The sequence below is a fragment of the Colobus angolensis genome, unplaced genomic scaffold (assembly GCF_000951035.1).
Source record: "Colobus angolensis palliatus isolate OR3802 unplaced genomic scaffold, Cang.pa_1.0 Scaffold86, whole genome shotgun sequence".
In the NCBI taxonomy this organism is placed as follows: domain Eukaryota; kingdom Metazoa; phylum Chordata; class Mammalia; order Primates; family Cercopithecidae; genus Colobus; species Colobus angolensis.
In genome coordinates, this window is record NW_012122487.1 from 2,094,423 (window position 1) to 2,112,941 (window position 18,519).

General features: G+C 37.4%; 1 protein-coding gene across 1 annotated transcript in view; it reads right to left on the minus strand.

The window, feature by feature from the left end:
• FOCAD (focadhesin) overlaps positions 1–18,519 on the minus strand; it is a 331,523-nt gene that overhangs the window by 238,931 nt on the left and 74,073 nt on the right. Inside the window, exon 6 of the mRNA XM_011930353.1 lies at positions 4,235–4,336. Within this exon, the coding sequence (XP_011785743.1) occupies positions 4,235–4,336 (102 nt within the window). The remainder of the gene's footprint in view (positions 1–4,234; positions 4,337–18,519) is intronic.

Sequence of the window (18,519 nt, forward strand, 5' to 3'; positions counted from 1 at the left end):
CAAACGTTGAACTTCCTTAAGGACAATACACTATTTTAAAAATCCCCTTGGCTTAATCTGTTCTGATTTTAGATTCTGCATTTCCCACATGGTATCTGATGATTAATCATCACTTCAGTGGAGTAAGAAATTACCAGGGCTTAGGAAAAAAAGAATATTAAAAAAACAGATAATCTGAAATCTCAAACTGATTTAAAATGTAACCAATTATGTATGTACCTACACACAAGTCTTTTATATTTATGTTCACCACTAAGGGAGAAGTTGGAAAAAAAAAAAAAAAAAAAAAAAAACAGACCTAGAGAGAGAGTAAAAAACGGAGGCTTGGACCAGGCACGGTGGCTCACACCTGTAATCCCAGCACTTTGGGAGTCTGGGGTGGGTGGATCATGAGGTCAGGAGATCAAGACCATCCTGGCTAACACAGTGAAACCTCGTCTCTACTAAAAATACAAAAAAATTAGCCAGGCGTGGTGGCAGGCACCTGTAGTCCCAGCTACTTGGGAGGCTGAGGCAGGAGAATGGCGTGAGCCCGGGAGGAGGTTGCAGTGAGCCGAGATTGCGCTGGGCGACAGAGTGAGACTCTGTCTCAAAAAAAAGAAAAAGTGGAGGCTTTAGGCCCAACTCCACTAGTTAGCCAAGAAACCTTCCGTAAGTCATTTAATGTCACTCTCCTCAGTTCTCTCATCTGAAAAATTATGTTAGACTAGACAATCTTAAAGTAACCCAGACTAAAATCTATGATATCATCAATTTGTACCATTCTCAAATTCTCAGTTCCTGAAAGGTTAAAGTCATAGGCCTTCAAGAAATAAAGGCAGAACTTAATTATAAAATACACCTAAATCCTGTGTGCAGAGCTGCATGCCTATAGTCCCAGCTACTCAGAAGGCTGAGACAGGAGAATCACTTGAGCCCAGGAGTTCATGTCCAGCCTGGGCAACATAGCAGACTCCCATATCTTAAAAATAATAATTATAATGCCCCCCAAAAAAATCTAGCATGAAGATATACTGTCATTTTAGGACATATATATAATATTGAAAATGAATATAAATAGCTAGCTAATGTTACAACATTTTGCTTTCTTCCCAAAGTTGTGAATTGCTACTCATATTCTTATTAAATTAACAATCTGTCACCCAGGCTGAAGTGCAATGGTACAATCTCCGCTCACTGCAACCTCCGCCTCCTGGGCTCAAGTGATTCTCAAGCCTCAGCACCCTGAGTAGCTCTATTACCTTCTAAACAACAACAGACTGAGTTAACTGGCCCTAAAATTATATCTCAGGAAACTAAGTCTGCAACCAGAACTATCAATTTCATACTGCAAGGAATAATTCTATAGTACAAAAATAAAGATGAGGCTATTGAAATTATTCTTTGCAAATAAATACAAAATAATTTAGAATTTCAAATGGCTCTAGATAGCATACTCTAATACCTGAGAACTTAAGTAAAAGGAATGAGTCAATAAAAGCTTAACAGTAAATAAACCAAAGTCAATTAATATTTTTTCCTTATGATATCTAGACAACTTAAATTAAAATAACTACTTCTAAGTCCCAATTATAATACACCCTTGAGATAAAAGTAACCAAATAGTACGTTTATTATTTACTAAGTAAAGCATTGGAAAAGTTATGCATTCTTAAGAATTAACCTATAAATGAGCTCAATAACAAAAGCAGCGTGGCGGCAGCAGCATCTTTTATAAAGCAATTCAATCTATTTAGCAACAGAGAGAAATTTCATTAAGCAAATGTGTTTATAAATTTCTTCAGATTTTTTGTTTGTTTCTTACAGAGTTGAACAAAGTCTTATTTAGTAAAAATTAATGTCTTACCTTTGAAAATGCAATCCTACATAGGGGAAGACAGGATGATAATGATGTTCATTTTGAGCTATTCATTCAACTGTTAACATAAATTTTTCTCACTAGCAGCCAATTACAAGTTGCTATGGACTGAATATTTGTGTCCCCCACAAATTCATATTCTGAAATCCCAACTCCCAAGAGAGTAGGAAGTGAGACCTTTGGGAGATTGTGCGATTATGAGAATGGAGCCCTCATGAATGAGATTAGTGACCCTATAAAAGAGGTCTCAGAGAAGTCTCTTGCCTCTTCCACCGTGTGAGGATAGAGAGACAAAACGGCCCTCTGAGGACTAGAAAGTAGGTCCTCACCAGACTCCAAATTTGCCAATACCTTGATCTTGGACATCCCAGCCTCCAAAACTGTGAGAAATAAATTTCTGTTTTTTAGAAGCCACCCAGTCTAGAGGTATTTTTGTTATAGCAGCCCAAACTGACTAAAACACAAAGTCTCCTATATCTCTCTAAAACTTCCAGTGGCAGTATATCCTGCCTCGAAATTCTATGTAAAACTGAAGTTATGGACTTAGAAATGGCGTTCTAAGACACTATATTTATAAGATACTATAAAACCTTCAAAAGCAAGAAAATATGAATGTATCTGGCATGGTGACCATAACTCAGGCATTACCCAGAATAATGGTATCTTTATCACAACCTTATGTGATGGTATTAAGTATGTAGTGATACAATATATTTTAAGGTGCTCTACAAACCACTACCTGAGCCCTTCTAATCCAGGGTCCTCATTTAAAGAAATTCAACATTTATAAAGCATCTAGAAATGTGCCAAGCATCATTAATACAAAGAATAATGAAACACAGTCCCTGCCCTCAAGAAGCTTTCACAGTTTATAGAGGAGAGTAATTATGAAAATGTCACAACTGTAAGGTATTATGTAACCATGCAAGAGACATGCCATGGCCGGGCGTGGTGGCTCAAGCCTGTAATCGCAGCACTTTGGGAGGCCGAGACGGGCGGATCACGAGGTTAGGAGATGGAGACCATCCTGGCTAACACGGTGAAACCCCGTCTCTACTAAAAAATACAAAAAACTAGCGGGGCGAAGTGGCGGACGCCTGTAGTCCCAGCTACTCAGGAGGCTGAGGCAGGAGAATGGCGTAAACCCGGGAGGCGGAGCTTGCAGTGAGCTGAGATCCGGCCACTGCACTCCAGCCCGGGTGACAGAGCGAGACTCCGTCTCAATAAAAAAAAAAAAAGAGACATGCCTAATACAGCTTCTAGTAACAAAAGAGCCTAGGGCAAAAAAATGCCTAAACAGAGATTTTAAATAAAGAAATTTATCAGGAAGAGAGTGGGGTAAGTTTCAAGAGAGAACAGTAGATACCAGTAAATAAAAACATGGAGAAAAGGAAACAGCACTGCTTCCTGTGTGGAACACAAGGCAAGTCAGTGTACTGCTAAAGCATAAACTGTGAGATGAAGAGAAGAAAAGATAAAGCTGGTGAGACAGATTGGAATTACATCATTTACTAAGCCTATTATGACATCGATTTTATCCTGTAGTCCAGGGAATTTCAAACTGTTTCAGAAACCAAATCTTTTTGTTTTCCCATAGAAAGCTTCCATAAGATATCAACAAGTAAGTGCTATGAAAACAGAGCTGAAGCGGTGGGAACATGCTCCATGCTTAGCCCATGCACTGCAAGTGCAGTTTGAAAACCACGGCCACAGAGACTTAAGCACAGGAGTGATACTGTAAGATTCGCTCTCTTGATATATACTTCTGAGGAATGTTTAGAGAATGGATTTGAGCAGGACATGACTGGAGACAGAGACACCAGTTAGGAACAGGTGGCAAGAGCCACAGCAAGAGATAATGAGGCCCTGAACCAGTGTCATGGTAGTAAGGATAGAAGAAACGGGAGTAGCTTTGAGGACCATCAAGAGGCCTTGGTGAAAGTACACTAACTGCACATCTGGTGGCTATCTGATCCCACTTGGCAGTAATACTTTATCCCAATTGGCAGTTTTCTAATGGAGAGACTAACTCATTAGCCAATTTCCAGAGGGAAGAACCTATCTTCTATATGTATTGTGTAGTAGCTTACTGAATTTTTCTAGCCAACTTTCCTAACCACTTACCAATGTTTAACTTCTTTAATAACAGCTTTTCTCATATTCAACATTTCAACAACCAATAAATCTGGTATATTTTTTCTTTTACTCTTTAAAAGAAAATAGAAAACTACAACCTGCTCTAGGATGTTTCTTCAGGAGAAAGCATTATAGATCAAAGCAGCTAAAAAGAAACAAAACAAAAAAAACCCTAGCTCTAAAATTAGCATATACCATTCTGTCTCCCTCACTTTATTTTGCATTTTAATTTTATATTACCTTTCAGGGCACTGCTGGAAAAACGCTGTCAGCTGCTGCAAAAATACTGGCCAGCAATCAGGTCTGTGTTCAAGCACAGTGATCAAAGGATGAGGATGATTTCTAAAAAACACAAAAAGTCACATGGGAAGCCGTCATTCAAGACTAAACATTTTCAATATCCAAATACAGCAGCAAAGAAGCCAATATCATCTAGAGACTTTTTTCAGGATTCATAATTGTCACAAAATGATCACTTGCTCCATTTGTTGCAGAGTTGGTTCATCAGAACTGACTCTCCCCATTGCCTTTACCTAACATTTTTGCATAAAACAAAACGGACCCAGGAGCCTCAGAGATCCAGATTTGGGAAGGGGCTCTTCCATTTAACAGCTCTGTAACTCTGGCCAAGCTCCTGAATCCAGGAGCTCTCTCATATCCATCCCCTTGATCCTTCATTCCTAGAGGTCACAGGCCACCTCCTCCTCCTGCTACTACTGCTCTCTTTCCAAGCCTGGAAATTTCCATTTCCTCCAACCTTACCCCAACCCTGTCTCTCCCGCTCTGTTTCCACTTCATTATTCCCATTGTATGGTTCCGTGTTTCCCAGGATATTTAAGAATAGAAAAAGGGAAATATTCCTTCCATCTTAACAACAAACTATCCAAACTGAAGATGCATAAAATTTGGTGAATGCAGATGAATCCTTTTATTTGAGCTACTTCCATTAAGATACCTAAAGAGACTATATAAAACATAAAATCTGAAATTGGGATTCTCAAAGAATGGGGTTTAATCCAAAAAAAAAAAAAAGAGGCACAACCATGAGTTATATTAAATAGTTCAATTGTAAATTGGTCAGCTTTTTAAACTATTAAGTACTATAAAATTTTTAGTTATTATTTATGTGGCTTTTTCCTCCAAGAAAATATTTAAATAAAATGTAAGGTGGGACGCAGTGGCTCACGCCTGTAACCCCAGCACTTTGGGAGGCCAAGACGGGTGGATCACCTGAGGTTGGGAGTTTGAGACCAGCCTGACCAACACGGAGAAACCCTGTCTTTACTAAAAACACAAAATGAGCCGGGCATCATGGCGCATGCCTGTAATCCCAGCTACTCAGGAGGCTGAGGAAGGAGAATCACTTGAACCTGGGAGGCGGAGGCTGCGGTTAGCTGATGTCACGCCATTGCACTCCAGCCTGGGCAACAAGAGCAAAAAAAAAAAAAAAAAAAAAAAAAAATTAAAATGCTCATTGTGAAAACCTGCAAACAATACAAAAATATCAATCTTTTTAGCATAAAAGGAGCCACATACATAATGCTATTCTTTAATTTTAATTTTAACCCAACTACATATCTCCAGCAATGATTTTTCAAAAAACAGTAACTATCAGACCATCAGTTACACTCAAATGATTTTTTAAGACTGCCTTCGTGGTGATTCTCAAAATATGATGCCTTACTAGTAAGATCAACTGGGAACTTGTTAGAAATGCAAATTCTCAAGCCCTAGCCCGGACCTAATAAATAGCCCTGCAGGAAATTCTGATGCACTGCTATAAAGCAGTGGTTCCTAATCTTGGTTGCAAGTTAGATTAGCTGTGGAAATCTTAATACTAATGACCAGGTCTGTTATCTTAGACTCGCTAGGAATGAAGTTTGTCCCTTAGCAATTTTTTAAAACTCTACAGGTAATTTTAGTATGTTGCCAGGGTTCAGAACTGCTACAAGTAAAAACTACTGCAGGGGTGTTGGGGGTGGCAAAGGTACTATTTTTTTTTTTTTCTCTTTTAAAAACAGAAGAGTACAGTAGATCTATCACGTTGAAACACACATGAAACACCTCTCTGACACTACCACACAGTTTCTGGGTATAACACTATCTTTTTATTTCTTCTTAACCTCCCCTAACCTATCATGTACTAACTAATTTCACATGCTGGCAGCCTCCTGTTTGCTAAAACACAGGCTATTTCTGACTGATGGGAATGCTCTCATTGCTAAGGGATCACTCCAAGCAACTTTAATGCCAAAACTCAGAAATCATATCAAAATCATTCATGTTTCCCAATTCCAAACCCTTTGGCAGTTAAACCTACCTAGAATTTGCTTCCACTCTGGTTGCCACAAATACTAAGAAAAATATTACAAATCCTAAAAGCCTCTCAGGTATGTCACATCAGATGAAATTCTTAGATTGAAAGTTCAGCAGGTCATGTTCAATTAAAACCACAAACCAGGCCAGTAGCAGTGATTCACACCTGTAATCCCAGCACTTTGGGAGGCCAAGGCTGGAGAATTGCTGGAGGCCAGGGATTTGACATCAGCCTGAGCAACATAGCAGGACCCAGTCTCCACCAAAAACAAATGAACAAACAAACAAAAAAACACTCACCACATAAAAAGGAAGAAATAGCAGAAACAGTACCTACAATTATTTCAGCAGCTTTGGGTTCTTCTGATAAGAACCATATTGCTATAAAGAGAATCAGATATAATCATCCATTAATCTTCCAGATAATGGTGGCACTTATAAATATTTAAGAAGAAAACTCAACAAGTTACTACAAGGCACTGAAGTGCTTTTCAATATTCTTCCTTTATAAGTCACCTCCCTTCCATCCTTCACACCTCACCAAAAAAACTACTAAGGATCTATCTCCTTTTTAAAATACACAGTTTTGTCCAAATTGAGTAAGGTCAACAGAAATAAAAAATAGTATAAAATGGGATTAAAAGTGATGTATACATGGCAAACAATTCTATTATAATTTACATTTATGCATACCGAGGGAGCCACCCCAGCTTTGTTGCATGATGCTGAAGGCCTGTTTTGCTAGCTATTGGATTCAGCAGATTTTATTTAGTATCTCAGACCTAAATTCAAAAAATGAGATTAAGTAAAATATAGTAGGATAGGGATCATAAAGATTAATTACTGATTTAGACATCTGGATAATTAAATTTTTCAAATAATTGATTATGTCAGATCTGAGTGGCAATATTGCAGGTAATGATACACAGTATTGATTCCAAGAAGCTGAACAGCTTGAGGGAAAAGGTAAGTATAAGAGGAGAACACTAAATCCTCCTGTTCATCAGCATTTGATTACTAACATACTATTTCAACTAAGTATACTAACCTATCATCAATTATAATTGCCACAATTTTAATACCTTAATCATAATGAAGCAAAGAGCTAAATTCTCCCTTGAGTCATCAAATTGGTATGTAATACATATATAAAATAATCCATAAAGCCTTAGGCTCATGTAATAGAACGGATGTATTTTTTAACTCAATAAACTTCATTGCACAACTGCCCATGCATGAGAGTTTCTCAGTCTTAGCACTACTGACATTTTGGGCCACATAACTCTTTATTGTGTGGGTTGTCCTATGCACAATGGCACGTTTGGCAGTATCCCTGGCCTCCACCCACAAGATACAAGTGGGATTTCTCCTAGTCAAAACAATCAAAATTGTCTCCAGACATTGCCAAATATCCCCTGGAGGACAAAATTGTTCCTGGTCAAGAATCACCACATTGAGTAAATGACAAGTACTATGGAAGGTCCATCACTGAAGACAGCATTGCACCAATCCCGAACTGTTAAAAAAAAAAAAGGCTATGCTTCTACTTTTCTACTTTCACCTTTCCTTACACTGAACGAAAAGTAGTTAATCAATCATGATCAAAGCTGTGATTTTCTTTTTTTTTTTTTTTTTTTTTTTTTTTGAGACAGAGTCTCGCTCTGTCGCCCAGGCTGGAGTGCAGTGGCCAGATCTCAGCTCACTGTAAGCTCCTCCTCCCAGGTTCACGCCATTCTCCTGCCTCAGCCTCCCAAGCAGCTGGGACTACAGGCGCCCGCCACCTCGCCCGGCTAGTTTTTTGTATTTTTTAGTAGAGACGGGGTTTCACCGTATTAGCCAGGATGGTCTCGATCTCCTGACCTCGTGATCCGCCCGTCTGGGCCTCCCAAAGTGCTGGGATTACAGGCTTGAGCCACCGCGCCCGGCCAAAGTTGTGATTTTCTTAAGGAAATATAGTTATCAAACTGGATGCACAAGAGTAACAGAACACAGCAGAAACTAAAAGGCTTAAAATGGAAAACAAATGTAAAATTATTCCTTTACAAAACATAGAATAAAGGGCATTAAAGAATATTCATGCTAATTTGGATATGACAGAAAATGAAGTAATTTTTCTACTTAAAATATTATAATTAGAGCATTTAAAATTCAATAAAGCTAAGTATAGCTCAGTCTTGCTGTATTCAAGAGTTGATTATTACATTTATGGATTACTCAAGATTTCTCTTTACTTTCTTCCTCTCACCCACTGCTTGTTAGCCTTTCTATTTTTTCAGATATATCCAACTGAGAAAGGTCGAGGTAAATCAAAGGATCCACAGTTTAACTAAGTTAACAACTTTAAATTGGAAGCATTACTGATCAAAAAAGGGAAGAATGTGGTATGAAAAATGCCAAAACACAACCTGAGTCATGCCTCAAATTTCTAATTATCCCCAAACCGGCTATTCAAGTTATGAATAGTAAGTTGCCTAACAACGCTTTATTCAAAAGGATAGATGGGCTGATGAATCAGCCCGATCACTTGTAAATAAAACTAACAGTAGCAGACAATAAGCTATACAAGTTTTGAAAAAATAAACACAAACATGGCACATTATCATCATTATTATTATTTATATTAATATATGCAGTGACTACAGAACATTATCGGAATCACTTACTATTATGTAGCCATGTCCATATCTCAGAAAATAGAAGTGGAGAGGTGAGATAAAATTGTGAGGGAAAAGAACTGAATTAAAAGAATCAAAAGTTCCAAATTTACATCCTGGCTCTGCCACAAATCATGAGATCTCATGCAAGAGAATCAACCTCTCTTGGCCAAAGTTTCTTCACCAATAATAAAATAAGGTGATCAGACTAAATACCTTCCAGAGCGACTACTGTATAACCCAAGCCACCCATTAAAACCCTAACCTTAATATTGCTCAGGACTACAGATGCAAACAAACCCTGCAAGGCAAAAAGTATTAAAGATGGCAGCTCTCAGCTACTAATAATTCTATCCCAAGCTTAAATGGCTCTAAGTCCAATGTCTAATAAAATCTAAGTCCTCAAAAAAAAGGACTTCTATTTTTAGCTCAGAGATAAATCACCCTATTTTTTTTTTTATTTCAGAAGGAAATAAAGTGCTATGTCCGCAGACATTTTTAAATCAGAATTTCCTAACTCGTGAGATAGCCAATAGATTCTGCTTTCTCCTTAAAAGAGAATGACATTATTTCTAAAGATCAACATCAATACAAACCAGGCAACCAGGTCACCCTTCATTGGTCTTTAGTGACTATAATGTCTCCCTTACTGTGTGCATTTTTTTTTTTTTGGGGGGGTGAGCTTTTGTTGTTGTTGTTGTTGTTCTGCAATAGATGATCCAATTTGTTGTACATTCTTTGGCACTTCCCCATTTCGTGATTTGCAAGTATTTTAATTGCTATTTTAAGTAAAGCATTTAATATCTAGCAAATAGAAGAACTACATAAGTGGGTACAATTATGATTATCATCAGAATAGGTTTGTTTCTTAAATTACAGCATAAGCGGTATGAAAGCTGGGTATGTGTCTTTTTAATCTTTTTGTTTCCCTTTCAGTGCCAAATGCCTATCTACAACAAACGTAATTATCACACACATACTTTCCCCAAATCACCTTCTTAAACTCTTAAACTGGTTGATTCATGTTGTTGCAAATGACAAAATAAACTGGATCATGGGAAGCCAATTTATCACAGTCCCTCTAGCACATTGTCCCAAAGTCAACACTGTTCAGAGAAAAAAAGCACAGAGGAAGCACACAGAGTTGGTACCTAATACTTCAATATTCCTACTCTTTATTAATATCATCAACAGCACAGAGCAGTACAGTACATGTATCCTAACAGAACGGAGTGAGGAAGGAATGAATGATAAATGCATAGTTCCCCCAGACTAGCAGAGGCAATGATAAAATATGTAACTGGATTCACCTTTCCAAGTATAAATACATCCATCCTAATAGAAATGAGGGGGTTAAAAAAAATACTCTGTGGTAGGCAAATCAAAAAGCAAAAGTTATTTGCAACCTTTAGGTCACCTCAACCTTCTTGTTACATCTTTGAATATAGGAAAGCTATGATTTGATTTACATCATAAATTCAGCGACAGACACAAATTGCCTTTTCTGTGTGAGGAAACAATGCCTGCAGTCACCATGCATTTTCATGTATGCAGCTGTGACCCTGGCGCATTGCATAGCACTTACTACATCAAATATGCATTGTAAAAGCATTTCTCTACCTGCTCTGAATTTTGATTTGAAACTGCTGGTTTGAAGCTAAAAAGAGATTTTTTTTTAATCTGCAGATTTTAAGCTAAAAGATGCATAATATAAAATTATGAAGATTCTACCATGAATATTACTATAAAAAAGAAATAATAATTCAAAAGGAAAAACTAAACAATAATTGTGAATTTCTATAGATCCTATAACATAATTTTAAGACAAATGCATCTTTATCCTTCCTACATAAGCTCCTAGAAAAAGACTTGGAGCAAAGCAATTTTAATTTTGTCATTTTTGAGCAACAACATCTTTTCTTTGAGTCTATAAGGCAGACACAGTATAAGATTCCTTTCTTTGAAAATATGCTTCCTATTACAATGATTCTCCCCCAACAATGAACCTTTCCCAGAATCCCTTTTAGAGGGACAGGGTTTTAATGCAATGGTGCCTGCCAATGTCAAAAGTCTGGAACTATTTTAAGTACAAGGTAATTGGTTAGGGGGAAACATAAATGTACTTAGGGATCCACAACCTTCCTTTCAGTAAGTTGTGTGCTATGATCACTTGGTGGGGGCGGGGGGGGGACACCTAGAGACAAACAAATAGGCTAATAAGCAAAAATTACAATATTTTTGTGGCCTTAAAGACATTTATCAGCAAACTATAATACCAATCTTTCAATTAAACATCTACAATTAGAAGACCATATAAAGTGTTTTCTGGTGGCTACTGCTAACTGGAAGACTGTATGATGGGTGCAGCTTATTCTAAAAGTAAATCCTAGGTGTAAACCCCAGGTGATTAGACCCAAAAATTGTGAACAAAGACTTTCCTGAATAGAAAAGAGGAAGGAAAAGAGGAAATGAAAACAGGAGCAAAACATGTAGCTAGAGAGAAAGAATGGAACTGCAAAGAGACAGATGGCCCTTGCAAAGTACTACTGGCTATGTTTTCTCAATTACTTTCCTACCTTCTTCTTTATCCTTAACTCTGCTGGGCTTTTTCAGGAGTGGATCTGACTACATCCTTTCCCATCTTCTTTCTCTGATTTTTCTATAATGATTTCTACAAGCCCACTGAAACCATATGTAAACTTTTTAGTATATATGCATGTGTACATTTTCTGTAACAGGAGAAAGTCCAAAACTTTTATGTAATTCTTAAAGAAGGTCCTGACTACCCTCCCAAAAAAGGCTACATATCAGTAAATTAAACCTAAGTATATCTAAGGTAGTTGCTACAATTCAGTCTCATTAGAACTTCTGCTTTCAAAAACACTACAAAGATCATTTCCAAAAAAAAAAAAAAACTTATATGATATGTTCTGTCCAGAAATGGTGGCTCCCTGAGTGTAAGTTTTTGTAACATCAGTAAAATAAAAATAAAAGTAATTATTGCATTAATGTATTCCACTGGTTTCAATCCCTTATGGCAGCTTGATTGTAGAGGTGTCATACTTACATTATGCTAAGTAAAACCAAACATTTATACCTCAGGAGATCCCTTCAGATAATATATTCAAGTATTGAAATAATCAACCCCCCAAAAGCAAAATGCTCACTTTGAAAACAAAGCCATATGATAATAGCTGACGGTCGATTTTTTTAAGAGTGAGAGGATGAGCAACATCATTGAGAAATAGTAAATATAATAATGAAATGTATGTAGATATGAAAAACAACTAAACTACTCTAAGGACTACAGTTCATTTTCAGTAACTTACAAAAAGTAGTTTACCTTTAAAATATATATAAAAGGCAAAAAAACACTAAAAATGCAAATAGTCTTAGCATCAAAAAATTCCAGGATAAATACAATTTTTTATCTATGGAATGGATTAAAAGGAATGAAGTATGGATGCACGCTACAACATGAAGGAAACCTTGAAAACATTATGCTAAGTGAAAGAAGCCAGACTGTATTGTTCCATTTATAAGGCAAATCCAAAGACACAAATAGTAGTGTTTTCCAGGGGCTGGGAATAGTGTATTGGGGAATGACTGATAATGGGTATGAGGTTTCCTTTTGGGGTGATGAAAATATTCTGGAATTAGACAGTGACGATGGTTACATAACTTTGTGACAATAATAAAATCTACTGACTTGTACACTTTAAAAGTGAATTTTATAGTAGGTAAATTATATCTCAATAAAAAGGCATTTAAAATATTTCAAACTTAGCCACATATTATTTTTAATTAACCTTTTTTTGATTTTAGAAAGCACATGTATCAGCAGTATAAGTATACTGCTAATGTAAAAAAAAAAAAAATTTAACCTGGATTTCCCTTAGAAAATAAGTCCGAATCAGAATCTGATTTATCTCCATAATATCCTTGATTGATAACTTAATAGTCATTTCCACCTCTAAACCATATAGCTAACTCTTTTGCCACTAATAAACATAAAGGGAGTGGTGCAGTTGGGAAAATCACCATTTTGTAGTCATCACAGTGAAAACTGGTTGGGAGCGCTGAGCTTAATGAGGAGCAGAATATTTGCATGGTCTCAAAATGTATTCCCTACAGATTGCTTATTAGTTCAAAAAAATGATAACTATTCAGTACAGAAACCACACAACACCTCGACTGGGTAACCAAAATTAAAATCCCCAATGAGAGGCAAGATGGACACCAGTACTTCCACATGTGATTATCCTCAGAAGGACACAGCATCATTTATATGGAATTCAAAAATGCCAACATCATGAAAAACAAAGAAGGATGAGAAACAGTTCCAGATGTTAAAAGGCTAAAAAGGTATGGCAACCAAAGGCAACATGTGATCCTAAACTAGATCCTATACATTAAAAAGTAAAAAGGCAAAAGGTAGGACATTATTGAGACAATGAACAAAACTGGAATATGGACTGTACATTATAAAAAGTATTATAGCAATGTTCAATTTTATATTCTGGTTATATAAGAGAATATCTTTGTTCTTAGAAAACACACTCTTGAATGTATGCAATTTACTCTCAAATGTTTTTTATTAATTATACAGAGATAATGATAACGCAAATGTGGCAAAGAGCAAAATCACTAATAAATCTGGGTACATGGTACATGGGAGTCTTTGGTACTATTCTTGTAACTTTTCTGGAACTTTAAAATTATTTCAAGATAGTAAGCTAAAAAGAAACGTTTTTAATGACTTCCCACTGCTCTTTAAGTACAACCCAGTCTTTGCCATGGCCTTGCATATTCTAGCCCATGCCTACCTCTCCTGAGCCAATGTCCCAGCCTCACCCTCCCTAGAGCACTAAACTCCAGCCACTCTGCCTCCTGTTAGTTCCTCTCATGGGCCAAGCTTCTGGGCACTTGGTTTTCCTACGTCTGAAACACTCTTCCTGCACTCTTCATGCAGCTGGCTCCGTGTCTTCCTTCAAAACAGACAATAGGAGAAAATGCAAAAACAATGCTTAAAAAGCAAGTTATTGAAATTAAAAATGGAGCTACATTTTGATATCCACAACCACAGACTGGTCTTTGTGCAGTTAAATCAGCATTTATCTTGGGCTTGCTCTTGCTTTTCTTTATTTGATGGCCTTAAGGGATGAATGCATTTACCCTCAGTGATAAGGAAAAAAATCAATATGAATTACAAAATATCTCAGCCTTTAGGATACACATCTTTAAGTCCTCAAACTTAACTCTCCCTCCAAATAAACTACATACTACTACACAAAGAGATGAACAAATACAAACATACGGCGCATAACTTTAATCTACTCAGGGTACAATCATCCATTACTGTTGGCCTAATTGCCCACTTCAGAGCACACCATCTGCCACAAACATTTAATATTCCCCTATTTCAGAAAGTACAGCTTGATGTTTACCAGACCAAACCTTCCCACAAGTAAGATTCTTAACATTTGATATTTGTGCATGTCAGCCACTGTCTGGCACATCAAAAAAATACATGTATTCTGGAACAAGCAGTTACTGCTCATGAATTCACAGCTATTTCCTCACTTTAGCTGAGGGAAGAGAGATCTTTAAAAGATTGCCGTAATATGAATATGCAGAGAAAAAATTAAAAGCAAAAGCACATGATATAATTTCAGGGGGAAAATGGCATCTTACAAAGCAAATAAGAAAATCAGCCTCTAATACTTTACAACCCATGAAAATTTAGTTATTCTTCCCTGCAACCAAAATACCAGCCAAATATTGATTCTCTGCCCCACTTCCTGCACAATCAATATTAGAAAATGTTTAAATAGGCCCAGTGCCAAGGCTCACACCTGTAATCCCAACACTTTGGGAGGCCAAGGCAGGTGGATCGCTTGAGCTCAGGAGTTCGAGACCAGCCTGGACAACATAGCAAAATCCTGTCTCTACAAAAAATTAGTAGGGCGTAGTGTAGCACCTGTAGTCCCAGCTACTGGGGGAGCTGAGGTGGGAGGATAGCTTGAGCCTGGGAGGCAGAGGTTGCAGTGAGCCAAGACTGCACCACTGTACTCCAGCCTGGGTGACAGAGTGAGAGTCTGTCTCAAAAAAAAAAAAAAAAAAAAAGTTTAAATAACTTAAATATAAGTGTGTTACAGAAAAGACAGGTTCTAGCTAAACAAAAGAAAATTCAGACCAAACAAAAAAGGGAGAAAAAAAGAAAGTGTGAACTAAAGGATACTACATAGTGGTTTAAAAAAATATATCAATTAGTTTTTTAAAAATGTCAATTAGTATAACTAGAAAGGGGCTTCTGAAATTCTTGAAAATAGTACGTGCATCAGAGGTCACAAACTTGTTGCCCATGGATCGCATCTTGTAAGCAGATGTGTTTTGTCTACCTACCCTACATTTTAAAAAATTTGAATTGGTTGTCAGCATTCAGTCAAGAGATTTCACATAAAAATTTTATTTATATTGAAAGATCTGAACGTGTGGCAACAATGAAGTCCTATTGTTTCATGGCAACAATTGACCAGCAGTTCTCCACTCTTACCTGCACACTGGAAATCACATGGGAAGCTTTTAAAAAGATACCAACACCTCAGACCAACCCTGCAGTGATTCTGGGTAAAGCCCAGTCATCTATATATTTCAAAGCTCCTAAGAGGGCTCTAATGTGCAGCCAGAGTTGAGGCTCATGGGCCTAGAGTTTTATACTTGGCATATGCTCTTTAGCTATTCACAGTAGCCAAATGTACTGCACTATGCTTCCAGTTACAAAGGTAACTGAGAGTTGCAGCCCTATTTAAATATCTATGCCTAATCTTGTTTAAGCCGCAAAGCTAAAGAAAAGACTGCTTAGAAAGGAGGGTCCAGTTAAGCAATATGAGCTGTATTAACTACACATGATTCTAATCCAGTGTTTCTCAAAGCCTGGTCAGTAAACCACCTCCATTCAAATCCCGTGTTAAAAATGCACAAGTCTGGGCCATATTCCAGACATTAAAAACTCCAAAGATGAGCTCCTTATGCACAGTAAACAAGTGTCAGTTTCTAAGAGGATGTTCAAGATTCTCTTCCCCTCCTCCTCCCACAACCACCTACCCACCGTCTGACCATGAAGAACACTAACACGTGTTGGAGCCATGGAATTTTTTCATTGAACAAATCTATGATCTCTTACATTTTCTCTCTAGCATCCAAAGTTGGCTTGCTCTCTTTGGACTGCTTTTCCTTTACAGTCACTCTTTGCTTCTGCTCTTGGCCTCTCTATTGTCAAATTTGACACATGTAAGACAAATTTGGTGCCTTGGTACTTAGAAAGATATAGACTTCTTGCCACCCAAATAGAGAAAAGGAGGCATGGTGAAGCCACCCAAGATCCCGCCTAGTCTACTTCAAGGGAAACCTTGAAGCTCACATATGGTACCATCAAGCTCCCAGATACTGAAGCAATAGTTATCATGTGTAATCCACAAATTACATATATCCATATCATTGAGCAACTGGATAACACGCTGATTCCTGAGTCTCACACAAAACCTACTGAATGAGTAAGAATCTCTGGCAAGTAGGATTCAGAAGCTATACTTTCAACACACTGCCCCAGTGGTTCTTATGCAAGACAAGTGTGAAAACCACTAAGCTCTACGTACAATAAAAAGAATATCATCTCTAGAGCTCTGTCATAAAATTCAGAGGGGCTAAGGGAAGCCACTGCCTAACATTCTTAGTTCTCATATCTCTCCTTTTCTGTCCACTCCCATACTGGTACAACTTACTCAGTTTAGCACAGACCATTTAAGATGACCAAGTATTCTGTTGTACTGTAATTCAAATTAATCAGCTATTAGGAGAAAAAGAAGAAATACTTAAGCCCCAACTGAATACTGGCACAGTGCTTAATACCATAAAAACACAGATTAGCTGCACGCCCAGAAAGCTTACATTTATTTGTCATACTCCTTCTATTTTAAATTAATCCTATACAATAACCAGAAAATACCTCTCAGTGGAGTTCTAAGTTTCTCATATCCCTTTTATGCTTTCATACACAGCTCATCAGTTGCCTCTTTAAGGCTGGATGATATTGCTAACCAACATGTGGCAAAGAAGGCTCTAAAACAGCATGACAATTTTATGCTTGACTCAGGTAATCACAGCTCTCTTGAGGGGAATATGCTCTTCAGGTTCACCTCTGCTCTGTTTCTGGCATCCACAATCCCCCCTGGAGGAACTTAAGGCTCTTATACACTCGATTACACTCTACTGATTTATAGTGCCAAACGGTCATTCACATAAGGGCTCTCCATAAACATTACCGGATTATGCCAATTCAGGTGACTGATTCCGGACCTCTTAAGGTGCCACGTTATCTAAAGACAACCCTATGTATCCAATTCTTTTCAGCTTCTCAAACTAGGCTTCCTATCTACAACTTGCACCAACTGCCTTTTGAAACAAGACTGAAGTTAAAAGAACCAACTACAGGAAAAAATGAATTACCAGGTCAAACATTACAGATAATTGAAGGTCTAACAATTGCACATGGTGAAGACAATCAGGACTAAAATGAGTAACCCAAATTCTCTGCATCATAGAAAACTTCTTTTTACCATCATATAAACTGATGCTTCTTATACTTTAAGGTGCCTATAAATTACCTAGAAAATCTTTCTAAAATGCAGTTCTGACTCTGGCACTCTGAGATGGAGTCCAAGGTTCTGCATGCTTCACAGGTATGCTGATGCTGCGGTAGCTCTGCTACTCAACAGTGTGGTAGGGCAACAGCAGCATCACCTGGGAGCCTGTTAGACAAGAATCTTGAGCCCACACTAGACTAAGGAAAAAGATTCTGCACTTCAGCAAGGTCCCCAAGTAATTAGGATGCACATTTTAGAGCAGCTGACACACCATTTTGTACTCACTGTGAATGGCAATCACCTAGGACACTTTTAAAACCACTAGGCCTCATGGAAGAGATTCTGATTCATTTTGTTTAGGGTATTTGATTGTTTCCATGTTTGTCTCTTTTTAAGCACACCCAGGTGGTTCTAATGAGCAGCCAGTGTTGGGAACCATTGAACTAAAAATACTTCCCTGAGCAGGGAGAAAATATGGAGCCACTGCTAATTGGTAAGGAATTTCTTTGGGGATGATGAAGATATTCTAAAATTGCTTATGGTGATGGTGGCATAACTCTGTGAATAGAGTAAAAGTCACTGAATCATACATTTTAAATGGGTCAGTCATATGTGAATTATATCTCCATAAAACTGTTACATAAAAATTTCAATTAAAAACTTCAACAGCTTCCCTATTTAAAAATAAATAAGCTCCTCTTAACAACAACTAAATTGAATTATTTTCTATCCTGCACTCTACCCCAAGAGTTTAAATTTCTTTCTAAAAAGGAGGAAGTGCAGATGTTTATCCAGAAATATTAACATCCGCTTATTTACTCTGCAGGCTCAATTCTAGTCAAGGCAATGGATAAAGAATAAACCCTTAGGGCCATTTTCGAGGGCAGAGCAAGATGGCCGAATAGGAACA